The 16,939-nt window shown below is 40.6% G+C and overlaps 1 protein-coding gene across 6 annotated transcripts in view; it reads left to right on the top strand.

Moving 5' to 3' along the window:
* Alp6 (Alkaline phosphatase 6) overlaps positions 1–16,514 on the top strand; it is a 125,361-nt gene extending 108,847 nt beyond the window's left edge. For 5 of the 6 annotated variants that reach the window (XM_073991760.1, XM_073991761.1, XM_073991765.1 and 2 more), the window contains 2 exons: positions 14,862–16,012; positions 16,077–16,514. In XM_073991760.1, the coding sequence (XP_073847861.1) occupies positions 15,014–16,012; positions 16,077–16,409 (1,332 nt within the window). In that variant the 5' untranslated portion in view covers positions 14,862–15,013 and the 3' untranslated portion in view covers positions 16,410–16,514. Of the gene's footprint in view, positions 1–9,914; positions 10,209–14,861; positions 16,013–16,076 lie in introns of those variants that run through there. The other variant, XM_073991759.1, reaches the window with a different exon arrangement.
* Positions 16,515–16,939: the final 425 nt, after the last annotated feature.

The following is a 16,939-nucleotide window of genomic DNA, read 5'->3' as shown; positions in this document are numbered from 1 at the left end:
AGTGAAACATCAAATTGATGACTTTGGTACAGGCACATCCTACTGTAGGCGAACAAGACAATCTAGTAACAAATACAGATATTAAGATCTGCTTTGGAAAGACAATTTTTCACATCCTGTTGTTCGTTCAAAGGTATTGCAAGTCATGTCTGAATTTGAACAATTTAGTACCAAAAGAGGTTTCAGGCAAGGAGACATGCGAAAAGAATATTTTTGGCGATGTTTATGAAATAATGATTATTCTTTCTTGCAACAAATTACTTATTTTGACCTTATCTAAAAAAAAAATGGTTACCCACGAACATTTCAGCATTGGCAAGACGAGATTCTGTCGTATGCTGACCTTTATTTTCCTTTTAAAGCCCTTTGTTCGTAGGAAAACCCTTTTAACATAAACCGCACCTTCTTTGCAAATACTTACACACTGTATATCTACACACGTATACATATACATATGTAGGTACATCAATGTACACACATAAACACATATGTACGTAATGTCACATATCAACGAAATAAATGGTATAACAATAACGCAATGTTACTTACGCTAACATCAGCGGTTTCACTTGACACATCTAAAACCCTAACTAACATTAGACATTTATATATATGTGTGTGTTGCGTGTGTGAATACATGTGTGTGTGCGTATTAACACAAAAGCGCACTAAAAAGCCCATTAGCCAAATGAAAATACAACAAAAAGTTTTATTTCCTTTTCCTAATGCTCCCCTTTTTTATGACAATAATGTCATGACCGAACTACACCCTGTGTTTGACGATGTACGGTGGCTTATATAACAACGCTAATACACATATATTGTAGATATATCCTTATTATTGGATGCAGAGAAAAATGTGTATAAATTAATCAGTGGGGTTGCAGCCATTTTAATACCCTCAGTCCAAATAATATAATTAATTGTTTCCACAAATACACCCGAAGGGATAAGGATGACTTCTCTAATGTCAATGAGTGCACCCCGATTCATATTAGCCCAATGATATGTGACCTACTTTTTATAGCCGAGTCCGATCGGCGTGTCTTAAGACACCACTTGTAGAGAAGTTTTACATGGCTGAATTACTCAGGCAATGTCGCCAACATTAATAGATCTCTAATTGTAAAAATAAGGCACTTGTGGGAAAGGTATAATAAGGAGTGAACCTGATAGATCCACCTAACACAGTTTACATCAAAAATATTGTAAGAGTACATATTTTAAAAATTATTAACCTCTTTGGTGGCTCCTAAAAATCCTTTAAAAATCCACGCTTATTAACCTCTTTGGTGGCTCCTAAAAATCCTTTAAAAATCCACGCCTATTAACCTCTTTGGTGGCTCCTAAAAATCCTTTAAAAATCCACGCTTATTAACCTCTTTGGTGGCTCCTAAAAATCCTTTAAAAATCCACGCTTATTAACCTCTTTGGTGGCTCCTAAAAATCCTTTAAAAATCCACGCCTATTAACCTCTTTGGTGGCTCCTAAAAATCCTTTAAAAATTCACGCTTATTAACCTCTTTGGTGGCTCCTAAAAATCCTTCAAAAATTCACGCTTATTAACCTATTTGGTGGCTCCTAAAAATCCTTTAAAATTTGGTGACTCCCAAAAATCCTTTAAAATCCACGTCTATTAACTAACCTCTTTGGTGCTCCTAAAATCCTTTTCAAATCCACTGTCCTATCCCATAAAGGTAGTTTGGTTTTAGTGCATATTTAACGTGGCATGTCTACTTGCGTGTCAAACCCAACAAAGCAACAAATGTAGCGAACCGCATAGTAAAAACAATGACAAAATAGAATCAACAATGATTCAAATGTGAAAAATGTGTAGAAATAACATCAAAATGGTTTCAATTTTTGATTACTTTTATCCACTTTCTAAGAGATTAACCCTTTTTTGAGTGGCAAATTTTAAAATAGGGGAAATAACAAATAATTTAAAATGGATAACAATAAAATTACACCATATCCTTTCTTTAATCGCTTCTGCCTTAAGTTATTAATTTTTGCCATCCTTTTTTCCTTCCTTCCTTCCTTTCTTAATTTTTAACTATTCCGATATACAAATGCTTTAATTTAAGTAATTCATTGAATTCAAATGTCTACAACAGAGACAGACCATACATGATATCCAAATAAAAGCAAAGCTTCCAGCTTTGCTCTCCCATGATTTGACTTGATGACATGCTGAACGTTGTACAATATTTCTCTCTGTTGTAACTAATTCCTACTTTTAATCGATTTAATTTAAAATTTGAGAAGAAATAAAAAACAACACAGTATTTTTTTAACTTTCAGCACCATCATCGTCATTCGACCAATTTGTCAACTTTAATTAAAAATCATTGAAGCGGATGTTGCTCGTTTTGATAGTAGTTTAATATCCGACTCTTCTTCCATGGCTAAATATATAGGACACATGTCAATGTATACTTTTATTCACTGAACCAGATGTATACATGTGTATATAGAATCTATATGTGTCTATTCTATATTGAGCATGCTGGTGGTTTATTTAATGGGATGTAACGATGACGATATTTTGCATTGAGTTTATTGTTAAGATTCATGCTCTCTTGGCAAGTTGCAAACGCTAGTTGTCTATAACTTAAATTTTGTTATCTGAATATTTTGTATATATTGTCACTCCTCCACAACCTAATATCTAAATCCATCACAACATTTTAAATTACTTTAACTGAACTTTCAAACTCGGTATAGTAAAATGTATTTTGTCACTTTCATCAGAGAATTGTTAGCAGCTGAATAAACTGAATGGCTATAAATAACACGTATACTTGACAGATTGATGACACAGAAATTAATACGATTTTAAAGAACCATTAAAGCCAGCAAAGAGGATTATAGACGGGTTTTTTTAAAGGATTTTAGGAGCCACCAAAGAGGTTAATAAACGAGGATTTTTAAAGGATTTTTGGGAGCCCCCAAAGCGATTAATAAGCGCGGATTTCTAGGAGCCACCAAAGAGGCAAATAAACGCGGATTTTTAGGAGCCACAAATGAGGTTAATGAACGTGAAATTTTAAAGGATTTTTAGGAGCCATCAAAAAGGTTTATACACGTGGATTTTTAGGAGCCACCAAAGAGGTTAATAAAAGTGGATTTTTAAAGGAGTTTTAGGATTCACCATAGTAATAATTTTTATAGAAATTTTAGAAGCCACCATAGAGTTTAAAATACTTGGATTTTATGTAATTTATTGGAGCCCTCAAAGATATTAATAAACGTGGATTTTTAAAAGATATTTAGGAGTCACCAAAGAGGTTAATAAACGTGGATTTTTAGGAGCCAGCAAAGAGGTTAATAACCGCAGATTTTTAGGAGCCACCATGCCTTTAGCTCTATGCGCGTCGCCTTTGAGGGCTTGGCGTTATCTAGGCTGACTGTAGGTTGCTCCCTTGCCTGTTTTGCTAAGGAGTTTGGTATTTCATTACCCCTAATCCCAATATGCCGTGGTATCCATATAATGTTTACCGTACCATGTTGGGAGTAGTTGTTAATAGACTGTATGCATTCCAAGACAATTCTAGATTTCACTGTCTTGGACGTTAAGTAGCCGTAATGTCTGCTTTGCTGTCCGTAAGGATATTTGCAGTGGTAGACTTGGTGTGAGTGTCAAACCAGTTCAGACACTCTGTTATCGCCCGGACTTCCGCCTGAAGAATCGTATTATGATCCGGCAGTTGGAGGGAGATATTCGTTTCCGGTTCCATTATATATAGACCCAGTCCGGTTCTCCCCCCTAGCACAGCCCCATCCGTAAACCCACAGCTTCCAGCGGGAATCTGTGCTAGAGCTCCCCCGATCCACATGTCTCTGTCAGGTATTGACACTTCACACAAGGCTACTTCACTAGTTTCAGGTATACGGTCCGATACTACCTGATTTATAGATTCACCCGTTGTGACCTTTAATATGTTTTGGTGGTATGTTTGGTGGCTCTTTTCGATCCACTCGCTCATCGACTTTAGCTTTGTAGCTGCGATGGCTGCCTCATACCTTACCTGAATTTCTATTGGGTGTATAAACAAAATTGTTTCTAGAGCCCTAGTCGGCGTGGTCCTCATTGCCCCGCTAATGCTTAGGCAACATGTTCTTTGGACTTTTTGCAATATCTTTACATTGTATTTTTGTCCATAGCTTTCCTCCATACAACAGACGCGTATGTTATGATTGGTCTAATTACGCTTCTGTATAGCCAGTGTGTTATCCTAGGATTGATACCCCATTTTGAGCCTATTGGCCTTCTACATGTTGACCAACATCTTTGTGCCTTGTCGGCCCTTTCTTGAATATGGTCTTTCCAATTTAGTTTCCTATCCAGAATTACTCCTAGGTATTTAACTATGCGCGAAATATTTATTGTCCTATTCAGGAAAACTGTGTTCTCAAAGTTACCCACTTTCGTTTTCCTTGTAAATAGACATATTTTCGTTTTTCAGGGTTAACTTTCACACCTCTCGGTCTGGCCCAGTTGTATGTAATTTTGAGAGCCGTTTCTGCTCTTCTGCAAAGTATATTCGGATTCTTTCCCCTCAAAACTATTATAACGTCGTCTGCGTAGCAGACTGGGTCAAATCCTTCTTCGGTTAAGGTCCTTAAGAGACTGTTTATGGTAGCAACCCACAAAAGAGGTGATAGTATCCCTCCCTGTGGCGTTCCTTGTCCGACTTTGTCTCTTATTTTGACGTCATATAGCCCGCAGCTTATCCATCTGTTCCTTAGCATATGGTTGATCCAGTTCCTTAAGGCCCTGTCCACCTGAAATTCGTCTAAAGAGTGGATCAGCGTTTCGGTGTTGACGTTGTTAAAAGCGCCTTCGATATCAATGCATACAGCAAGTGTATACATCTTCATTTCAAAGGTTCTCTCTATATGGTGTACTACCTCGTGCAACGCGGTTTCCACTGATCTGCCTTTAACGTATGCGTGTTGTTTGAATTTGAGCATGTCGTTAGGGATTCTACTCTTTATCATGGTGTCGACCGTCCGCTCCATTGTCTTGAGTAAGAAAGAAGTTAAACGTATGCTACAATACTGTGACGTCTGACGATGACAACTCTGGAGAAAAAAGAAAGCATAAGTTTTTGTGGCATATAATACAGGTCCTCGGGCGGGATCCCGTATTTGGGTAAAAAGTTGATAACTTATATGGTTCAGTCCCGAAACCTTGTTTTTTATGGTCCAAGATTCTTGGATTAAACCAATATGTATATTACCTTTAGTTATTTTTTCTATCAGGATTAGTGTTACCGTCTCGCTCCGATGGAGGTTGTCCTGGATGGCTTCCTGGGAGGCGCTGATTTGCTCTTTTGCTCCTCCCTCCTGGGTATCTTTGATAGGTTTGACCTCCTGGGTGGTAGTCTTGGCATTCTCTTCGTCGCCCACTCTTGCCTTTCCAATCTTGAAGTACACTGAGTTCGAGACAAAATACGCCTTTCCCTTAGTCTTGGCGAGCCCGGCAAGTGAGAGGTCGTCGATCCCCACCACTAGGAGAGTGCCGTCTTCTTTCTCCTCCCTGTGAAAGACCTCCCACCTCTTCACTTCCAAGGACACCAAGGACTTCGAGAATGCGCGCCGTCTTGAGCTTGCAGCCGTACCCTTCCCCATCCCTCCCACCTCTTCACTTCCAAGGACTTCGAGAATGCGCTCCGTCTTGAGCTTGCAGCCGTACCCCTTGAAGTACACCGACGCTTTGGTCAAGTGAGGAATTTCGTCTTTCCTCACCAGCATTAGTCTGCCACCTTCCCATGGAGTGCTGCAGAGTTTGTATGTGGGTCCAAGTGGTACAATAGGAGGTCCCCCCTGGGCTCACAGCAGTCGATTTTTATTGAAACACGCCCTTTCAGGATTTCTTCCAGTAGCTTGTCGTTGATCAACTTCTCGATCTCCAACAAATGGTCTTTATGCAGCCTTCCAGATCCTTTGCTGGTGTCGATTACTGCATATCACAGATCGTCCCTGTAGTATCTCTTGGCTACCATGGCGGCTCCGTTCCTCTTTCCGCGTCCATCTTCCTCTTCTGGATGGTCTTAGACTTCCTTGATGAGTCCCCGGCCATTACAGAAGGTTCCGACGTCGCGCTCACCCTCTTCGTGTCCGAACTCGCATCACCAGTCCCCGTTGAAGAATACTTTTGGCAGCCTCTCTGCTTGGGTCCTGATGGGGTTTGTCCTGGGCATTTTAAGGTGGGAAGCCATTTTTCTTCTTACTGGGTTTAACGGTGTTCTGCTACTCAGGAGATCTTATCCTCTTCGCCGCTTCCGAAGAAGTGGAGGGAGTGTCTGTGGTACCCTGTGAAGCATCCCGCTGTTGCTCTCTTTTTAGTCTGGCCTGGTTCCTCTTGTACTTGCGTCTTTGGGCCCCTGACCACTGTATTCTCTTTATAGTCAACTTCGCGATGCTCTCGCTGACTTCCACCACCATCTTGTGGACTTCCTCTTTTATGGGATTTTCCACAACGGTGATGTTGGTTTTGCCGCAGCTGTCGGATTCGGATCCAGGGTCGCTACCATCCTCAGGTGGTTGGGTCAAGTTTAATCTCTCCCTGTGCTGTCCTTTATCCTCCTCCGTTGTAACTCGAGGTTGGGTGCTTGTCGCATTACCTTAACACATCTGTGGGAGATGTTTGCTCACGATCGCATGATATCGACGAGGTGTGACTCGTAGGCAGATCACTAGTCCCCGCCGGTACTGGGTTTATTAGGCCCTGCACCGTAACTTTTTTATTCATTTTTACTCCTTCCATGGTTGCTTTTTGTTTTAGGGGAACACCCCCGTAGTCAGTTTTTTGTCCGCGGGAAACTCTAGGTTTCCAGAGGTGGATTATCCCACCACTCTGCCCCAGTCTCGCCATGCAACAAGTGTTGGACAGAGTGGTACGACCATCCGTCTCCCCCTATCCGCCGGTGGGGACGCGCCCGGCAGGAGAATAAACGTGGATTTTTAAAGGAGTTTAAGGATTCACCAAAGAGGTTAATGAACTTAGAGTTTTAAAGGAGTTTTGGGAGCTATCATAGAACGTAATAAACTTAGGTTTTAAAGGATTTTTAGTCGCCACCAATGAGGTTAATGAACCTGGATTTTAAAGGATTTTCAAAAGCCACCAAAATAAATAAAAAAATAATAAACGTGGATTTTTAGGAGCTACCAAAGATCTTAATAAGCCTGTTTTTTAAAGGATTTTTAGGAGCCACCAAAGACTTTAATAAACTTTGATTTTTATAGGATTTTAAGAAGCCACCAAAAAGGTTAATAAAAGTTGATTTTTAAAGAATTTTTAAAAGCCACCAAAGAGGTTAATAGACGTGTATTTTTAGGAGCCACCAAAGAGGTTAACAAACCTGGATTTTAAGGGATATTTAGAAGCCATCAAAGAACGTAATAAACGTAGATTTCTAAAGGATTTTTAGGAGCCACCAAAGAGGTTAATGAACCTGGATTTTTAACGGAATTTTAAGGAGCCACCAAAGGCTTTAATGAACTTTGATTTTTAAAGGATTTTTAGGAGCCACTAAAGAGGTTAATGAACGTGGATTTTTAAAGGATTTTTAGGAGCCACCAAAGAGGTTAATATACATGGATTTTTAAAGGTTTTTAGGAGCTATCAAACAACGTAATAAACCTATATTTTTAAAGGATTTTTAGGAGCCATCAAAGAGGTTAATAAACGTGGAGTTTAAAAGGATTTATAAAAGCCACCAAAGAGGTTATAAGCGTGGATTTTTAAAGGATTTTTAGGAGCCACCAAAGAGGTTAATAAACGTGGATTTTTAAAGGATTTTTAGGAGCCACCAAAGAGGTTAATAAACTTGGATTTTTAAAGGATTTTTAGGAGCCACCAAAGAGGTTAATAAACTTGGATTTTTAAAGGATTTTTAGGAGCCACCAAAGAGGTTAATAAACGTGGATTTTTAAAGGATTTTTAGGAGCCACCAAAGAGGTTAATAAACGTGGATTTTTAAAGGATTTTTAGGAGCCACCAAAGAGGTTAATAAACGTGGATTTTTAAAGGATTTTTAGGAGCCACCAAAGAGGTTAATAAACTTGGATTTTTAAAGGATTTTTAGGAGCCACCAAAGAGGTTAATAAGCGTGGATTTTAAAGGATTTTTATGAGCCACCAAAGAGGTTAATAAACGTGGATTTTTAAAGGATTTGTAGGAGCCACCAAAGAGGTTAATAAACGTGGATTTTTAAAAGATTTGTTGGAGCCACCAAAGAGGTTAATAAACGTGGATTTTTAAAGGATTTGTTGGAGCCACCAAAGAGGTTAATAAACGTGGATTTTTAAAGGATTTTTAGGAGCCACCGAAGAGGTTAATAAACGTGGATTTTTAAAGGATTTGTTGGAGCCACCAAGAGGTTAATAAACGTGGATTTTAAAAGGATTTTTAGGAGCCACCAGAGAGGTTAATAAACGTGGATTTTTAAAGGATTTTTAGGATCCACAATAGAGGTTAAGTAACTTGGATTTTTAATGGATTTTAAGGAGCCACCACAGAAGTTAAGAAACTTGGATTTTTAGTGGATTTTAAGGAGCCACCAAAGAACTTAATAAATGTGGATTTTTAGGAGCCACCAAAGATGTTTATGAATGTGGATTTTTAAAGGATTTTTAGGAGCCACCAAAGATGTTTATGAACTTGGATTTAAAAAGGATTTTTAGGAGGAGTTACCAAAGAAATTAATAAACGTGGATTTATAAGAGCCACCAAAAAGGTTAATAAACGTGGATTTTTAATGGATTTTAAGGAGCCACCAAAGAACTTAATAAATGTGGATTTTTAGGAGCCACCACAGAGGTTAAGAAACTTGGATTTTTAAAGGATTTTTAGGAGCCACCACAGAGGTTAAGAAACGTGGATTTTTAATGGATTGTAAGAAGCCACCAAAGAGTTTAATAAACAGGAATTTTTAAAAGATTTTTAGGAGTCACCAAAAAGGATTTTAAAAAGCCATTGAAGAGGTGAATAAACTTAGATTTTTAAAGGACTTTTAGGAGAAACTCAAGAGTTTAATAGATGTGGATTTTTAAATATTTATAGGTTAATACACATATCTCAATTTTTGTTTCCCCGGCAAATTAAAAACAAAATGAAAGCACTCTTTCATGCGTTGTGGTTCATCGAAACCAACAGAAGTCTTTCATCAAAGATTTACGTGATACACCTGCTGTGTAATTGTTTCGAAATCTATTTGTTGATGTTAATTGGGTTTAAAAATAAAAATATCACGACTTATCGGATTTGCACAGTGTTTAAAAAATTTAAAACACAAAAGCGAAATTATAAATATATTTGCTCTGTTTCATAACATGCAAGAATCTAAAAATGTTTACCACGATAACAAGTTTTCCTTTATGATATCGCAAAAATAGTAAAAATTAGTAGATTCTTGCAGACAAATTATTTCCAAATAACCACATTCATTATTTATTTATTTGTTCTTATATTTGTTATAAGAAATCTATGAAGATTTTAGTTTTATAGACTCGCGAGACACGCATACATGCTTGCCCGTGTCCTCTCAAAGAAAATACTTTTGTCCAACTGGTCTGTCCATTGATTTTGCTCACTGTATACGACAGCCGTTATTTGGCGATAAAACCGAAATCAAATCAAAGATCATAAATTCTAAAACAATCTATATATACATCTATTAAATAGACCTATACTAACTATTCCAAACATACCATGCCGTCCATACCACACAATATAAACATCAAAGTCAAGTAATGGAAAACACACAAACACACGCTCACTGCGATTATAAAGTCTGCAACAAACTAACATTTATTGCGGCTAGAAGCAAATTTACAATGATCGATTAAAAAATAATACTCTTGAGGCTTAGAAAAAATAGCAACAGCAGATGTGCGATAAGATTAGTCCAAAATGGATGGCCATAATGGCTTGTGATATTGCCCAAGCTCAAGAAGATTGATTCAAAGAAGTTTTTTTTCTAAGTAAATTGGTTTAGTGCCATTTCGTTTGGCGGCCTAATACAGCTAAAAACGTTCGCTAGAAGAAAGAAGTGAAATTTGTTTCGGTATAAAGAAGATCAGAAAAGTTTGCGGGTGATATAAAGTCTAATTGCCATTGGAAATAATGGTACCACGGTATTTGTGTTGTTTGGCCTTGACGTTATTGGTGTCATCGACGGCATTGGCCAGAGATCATGGTTAGTATATTTACATTAAATTGCATAAGACACTCATATCGATGAGGGAGCTGAATCTGTAAGCTTCCAGGTTAGTGAGTAAGCCCAAACGGAATAAGTGGCTAGATATATCTGAAGAGTTACAACATTGGAGACGGAGTAAGTCACTCTCGAACCCTGGGAAGAAAGGTTTCAGTCAGGTTTTCTGCGACGTTCTACATAGCATTCTCTTCCTTCCGAGGGTGAACCGCCATAATTTACAATGGGTGATCATCTGAAAAAGCAGGCACTGAAATATCTAGCGGTGTATGACATCCCAATACATATCAGTTGAGGACTCCACCAGAACAAACCTTGAGATAGTACAGTGTTGGTGGTGCTCGACTTGTCAAAAGTGTCGAGTTAAACTCCGTCCAAGTCTGAAACTTTGGCTAATCTATTATATGTATGGACGCCAGATGTACGTGGAATTCAGGAACACGAAATCGAGGCTCCGTAGAGAGAGAGAGAGAAACAGAGAGTTCCTAAAGCTGGGTGATATCTCCGGAAGACGTACTCTCCCTAATGATATTTTGTGAAAGGCTGAACTCCAATTTAACCGTTCTTACCGGGTTTTTCCGCGTGAAGAATATGCAAATATCCGTCACAAGTCTCTTCATCACATGGACTGTGGAGATTGAGATGAGCAGAGACCTGAATGACCTGGTCATGCGCGCATGCCACATCTATCTGCGATGAACTGGGATGTAAGAACAAGGCCTTTAAGTCCTTAGCCGGCAGGACAACGCCATAGGTCAATCAGTAGATGTGGTGTGTTAAGCGGCAGCAGTGTGCTCCGCGAATGTAAGTGAAACGCAATGGAATACAATTCAAATCTATCCCCAACACGTTGCCTCCTCGTGCCATTCGTGGACTATCTGCATGAGGAGACAAAAGTTCTTCCATTACAGCAAAACAATGGCATACACTCTTTGGAGTACTTGCTCGGGAGTTACAATGGGAGCCATCCTAATCACCATATTTTTTATTGGGGTGTGCCACCAGCTTTCCCCACGTCAGTCAAGCATCCACGAGGATATCTAGAAGGAAGCTGCTCGTGTAAAAGGATACTTGATACTGGAGAAGTGGTGCATACATTTTGACGACAAACACCTTTAGATGACTGAATATCAGACTGTGGATTGAGTCTATAGAAATGAATTTAACTGGACTCATATTGGAAGATGGGAAAAGTGAAACTATCACAGAAGGATTGCCGATACAACAAGCTTGAAAATCCGCTAAATAACAGACGTTGTAGTTGTAGTTCGAGAAGTTTCGTATCGGTAGGGAAACTCAAATGTCAAAAATCCTCAAAATAATCGAGAGTTACAGTTATATGGGTGCTCTGGCAAAAAATGGACCTGTGTTAATAATTTTTAGTGGAAAGTTTCGAGACTGTAGGGAACATCAAATGGCAAATTACAGATAGTTCGATCAACAGATGTAGTAAAATCCTCAAAATAACGAAAATCAGGAGGTACCGTTACATATATGGGAGCTATACATGGACCTGAGTTGAAAATATTTGGTGGAGAAGTTTTTTGACCACTGGGAATCTCAAATGTCAAATCTCAGATATTTCGGTCAACAGATATAACTAAAATCCTCAGAATACCAAAAATCGGGAGGTACCGTTATATGGGGCTACACCAAAACATAGACCTATCTTAACAATTTTTGGTGGAGAAGTTTTGTGACCACTTAGAACCTCAAATGTCAAATTACAGATAGTTCGGTCAAAAATGTAGCTAAAATTCCGAAAATCGTGAGGTATCGTTATGTGGGGGCTATACAAAAATGTGGGCCAATATAGCCCATCTTTGAACTTGGTCATGCTCGATCGATCGAATGCCCTGGAAAGGGTCTTAAGAAGCACACTTTCCCCTGAAAATGATCTTAAGAAGCACACTTTCCCCTGGAAAGGATCATAAGAAGCACCACTTCCCCTGGAAAGGATCTTAAGAAGCGCCCTTTCCTCTGGAAAGGATCTTAAGAAGCACCCTTTCTACTGGAAGGCATCTTAAAAATCACCTTTTCCTCTGGAAAGGGTCTTAAAAAGCACCCTTAGCCCTTAAAAAGTTCCTTTTTTCGTAGAAAGGGTCTTGCGGAGACCCTTTCACCAGGAAAGGGTCTTAAAAAGCACCCTTTCCCCTTAAAAAGTACCCTTTTTCCTGGAAAGGGTTTTGCGGAGCACTCCTTGTCCTGGAAGGGGTCTTAAAAAGCAGCCCTTGTCCTGGAAGGGGTCATAAAAAAAACACCCTTTCCCCTGGAAAAGGTCTTAAAAAGCACCCTTTCCCCTGGAAAAGGTCTTAAAAAGCACCCTTTCCCCTGGAAAAGGTCTTAAAAAGCACCCTTTCCCCTGGAAAAGGTCTTAAAAAGCACCCTTTCCCCTGGAAAAGGTCTTAAAAAGCACCCTTTCCCCTGGAAAAGGTCTTAAAAAGCACCCTTTCCCCTGGAAAAGGTCTTAAAAAGCACACTTTCCCCTGGAAAAGGTCTTAAAAAAGCACCCTTTCCCCTGGAAAAGGTCTTACGGAGCACGCTTTCCCCTGGAAAGGGTCTTAAAACGCACCCTTTCCACTGGAAGGGGTCTTAAAAAGCACCCTTTCCACTGGAAGGGGTCTTAAAAAGCACCCTTTCCACTAGAAAAGGCCTTAAGGAGCACCCTTTCCCCTGTAAAGGGACTTAAGTAGCACCCCTTCCCCTGGAAAGGATCTTAAGAAGCACCCATTCCTCTGGTAAGGCTTTTGAGAAGCAAACTTTCCCCTGCAAAGGGTCTGGTTTACGTGGTGGCTATACTTTATAGCCTCAATTAGTATGTAAGAAATACCGTTTTGAAAAAAGGGTCTTAAGAAGCACCCTTTCCCCTGGAAAGGGTCATAAGAAGCACCCTTTCCCCTGGAAAGGGTCATAAGAAGCACCCTTTCCCCTGGAAAGGGTCATAAGAAGCACCCTTTCCCCTGGAAAGGGTCATAAGAAGCACCCTTTCCCCTGGAAAGGGTCATAAGAAGCACCCTTTCCCCTGGAAAGGGTCATAAGAAGCACCCTTTCCCCTGGAAAGGGTCATAAGAAGCACCCTTTCCCCTGGAAAGGGTCATAAGAAGCACCCTTTCCCCTGGAAAGGGTCATAAGAAGCACCCTTTCCCCTGGAAAGGGTCATAAGAAGCACCCTTTCCCCTGGAAAGGGTCATAAGAAGCACCCTTTCCCCTGGAAAGGGTCATAAGAAGCACCCTTTCCCCTGGAAAGGGTCATAAGAAGCACCCTTTCCCCTGGAAAGGGTCATAAGAAGCACCCTTTCCCCTGGAAAGGGTCATAAGAAGCACCCTTTCCCCTGGAGAGGGCCATAAGAAGCACCCTTTCCCCTGGAGAGGGCCATAAGAAGCACCCTTTCCCCTGGAAAGGGTCATAATAAGCACCCTTTCCCCTGGAAAGGGTCATAAGAAGCACCCTTTCCCCTGGAAAGGGTCATAAGAAGCACCCTTTCGCCTGGAAAGGGTCATAAGAAGCACCCTTTCCCCTGGAAAGGGTCATAAGAAGCACCCTTTCCCCTGGAAAGGGTCATAAGAAGCACCCTTTCCCCTGGAAAGGGTCATAAGAAGCACCCTTTCGCCTGGAAAGGGTCATAAGAAGCACCCTTTCCCCTGGAAAGGGTCATAAGAAGCACCCTTTCCCCTGGAAAGGGTCATAAGAAGCACCCTTTCCCCTGGGAAGGGTCATAAGAAGCACCCTTTCCCCTGAAAAGGGTCATAAGAAGCACCCTTTCCCCTGGAAAGGGTCATAAGAAGCACCCTTTCCCCTGGAAAGGGTCATAAGAAGCACCCTTTCCCCTGGAAAGGGTCATAAGAAGCACCCTTTCCCCTGAAATGGGTCCTAAGAAGCACCCTTTCCCCTGGAAAGGCTGTTAAGAAGCACCCTTTCCCGTGGAAAGAGTTTTAAGAAGCACCGTTTCCCCTGCAAAGGATCTTAAGTCCCTCAGTGTAATGATGGTAAGTGTCGTAAGTAATGCCTTTCGGACTCGGTGATAAACAGTAGGACCCATATTATTGAGTCAATATGAATAGGCGTGCACTCATTGATATGAGTGAAGACTGCCTAGTCCCTTCGAGATGTTGTAGGAATATATACTATTTGCGACAACATCAGAGGTAAGAACAAGGCCCTCAAGTTGCTGGCGGACAGCACTTGGGGTGCTGACAAAGAAACCTTGTTGGGCTCTTTATAGGTTCGCAAATGATTATTTTAATGCGTTGCAAACGGAAAAACAAACATAATACACCCTCTCCATACTAAGGTGGATGGTATAAAAAGTCATTAGCCTAATACTTAAAGCAGATTTATAACCACCTGCAGTTCTAGCAAATTTCTCTATGGAAAATTCCCTCTCGAAAATATCCCCACCAATTTATTTAATCAACAATATGTTTATCATTTGTTTGATTTACAAATAGCTTAATTTTATGACGTGCTGATCGGTTTGTAATCTTTATTACCCCAACCTGTCCAACCTGTGTCATATAATCGCAGCTAAAGGCCCCATGTGCTGGATGGACATTATCAACGGCAGAAATTACTCACCACATATAAATATATTCTTAGAGTCAGAAAATAAATTCTACCAATTCTTTTTCTTTCAGACCATCCTCGATCCCGTTCGGCCACACCACATGCTGTGAAAAATGAAGAAGAACGTCAAACGGAATACTGGATAAATAAGGGCCAAAATATTTTGGCTGAAAAATTAGCTCACCATGAAAAACTCAACACAAATAAGGCCAAGAATATTATCATGTTTTTGGGTGATGGTATGTCGGTACACACTGTGACAGCTACCCGCAACCTAATGGGTGACAGTTCGAAACAGGTTTACTTTGAGACGTTCCCCTATTTTGGTCTATCCAAAACCTACTGTGTTAATCGTCAAGTAGCCGATTCGGCGTGTACTGCTACCGCTTATTTGGGAGGCGTTAAGGGTAACTACGGCACGATTGGTGTAAATGCAAATGTGCCTCGTTATGACTGCTTGGCTGGACAAAATCCGGAATTCTGGGTAGAAAGTATTGCCAAATGGGCCCAGGATGCTGGTAAGGATACAGGGTTTGTTACCACCTCGCGTGTCACCCATGCCTCGCCTGCTGGTCTTTATGCTCACATTGCCCAGAGAGGTTGGGAAAATGATGCTGAAATTGAAGATGCCGGTTGCAGTTCCGTTGACAACACCGACATTGCCCGTCAATTGGTGGAATGGGAAGTGGGCCGTAAAATGAAAGTAATTATGGGTGGTGGTCGCCGTAATTTCCGCAATGAAACCGTTAACGATGAAGAGGGTATGGCCGGCAAACGCCGTGATGGCCGCAATTTGATCAATGAATGGTTGGAAGATAAGAAACGCATAAATGCCAATGCCTCATATGTTTGGTCCCGCAAAGGTCTCAGTTTGGTTGATTTGGACAAAACAGAATATCTCATGGGTCTGTTCAGCTCTTCACATTGTCCCTATCACGGAGATTTGGAACGCAGTCGCATTGCTTTGGCCAATCCATCGTTGAGTGAAATGACCGAAGCTGCATTGAAGGTTTTGAAAAAGAACGAAAATGGTTTCTTCTTGTTTGTGGAGGGAGCACGCATCGACATGGCCCATCATGACACCAGGGCCCGCAAGTCTCTCGAAGACACTGAAGAAATGGCCAAGGCTGTGGCTGTTGCCAGGGAAATGTTCTCCGAAGATGATACCCTGATTGTGGTGACATCCGATCATTCACACACCATGACCATTAATGGTTATCCGGTAGGAACGAACAAATGGTTCTATATATCCGCTATTTGTATTGACTTGTTGTATTGCTTTTCAGTATCGTGACCAGGATATTACTGGCTTGGCTGCCGATTTGGCTGATGACAATTTACCCTATACCATTCTGTCGTATGCCAATGGTCCCGGTTATTATTCAACCTATGGTGATAGAGGCCGCAAGCTGATTACCACCAAGGACACTGAAAATGCCAAATTTGAATATTTGGCCACCGTACCCTTGGATTCGGAAACTCATGGTGGTGATGATGTCGGTGTTTTTGCCTCCGGCCCTTATGCTCACTATTTCAGCGGTAACTATGAGCAAACGAATATTCCTGCTATGATGGCTAAGGCTGCCAACATTGGACCATTTGCCTCGGTGGGTGCATAAAGTCGGATGCTTTGAATTTTACATTTTCTTTTTTGTATATAATGGAAAAGTAACGGATGTTATAGAAGTGGGTAAATTGTATTAATAAAACTATAAAAACTGGAAGGGTTTTAGTTTATGTCTCTGGATAAGATGAATAAGTGGTGTGCTCGTTTGGCTAATATTGAAAAGGAGAATACATTTGACCCAACTGAAAACAATTGAATTGAAGAATTTGTTTCAATTTTAATGGATACAGGATGAGAGAGCAACCATGGTGCAGTGGTGAGCACGACCGTATTGCACTCAGAATGTCTACGGTTCAATCCCTAACCAGAACACATTTCTTGAGCATTTCAGTCAGTAAAAAATTCCCTACAAGTAGTGTCCCATTGATATGGCAGAAGTCTTCCTTGTAGGAACAGAGAGAATCTACCAATCACCGCTTCAGAGAGCTTCCCATTCCCTCAGATCCTTGGGTAGCCGAGAGAATGTACGGGACAGTTACAACAAATCGATATACGCCTGCTGGTCGAAGATCCGAAGTTAAG

The sequence above is a fragment of the Musca autumnalis genome, unplaced genomic scaffold, assembly GCF_047663935.1.
Source record: "Musca autumnalis isolate F117 unplaced genomic scaffold, ASM4766393v1 scaffold_5, whole genome shotgun sequence".
Taxonomy (NCBI): domain Eukaryota; kingdom Metazoa; phylum Arthropoda; class Insecta; order Diptera; family Muscidae; genus Musca; species Musca autumnalis.
This window is presented reverse-complemented; position numbering and strand designations above follow the sequence as displayed.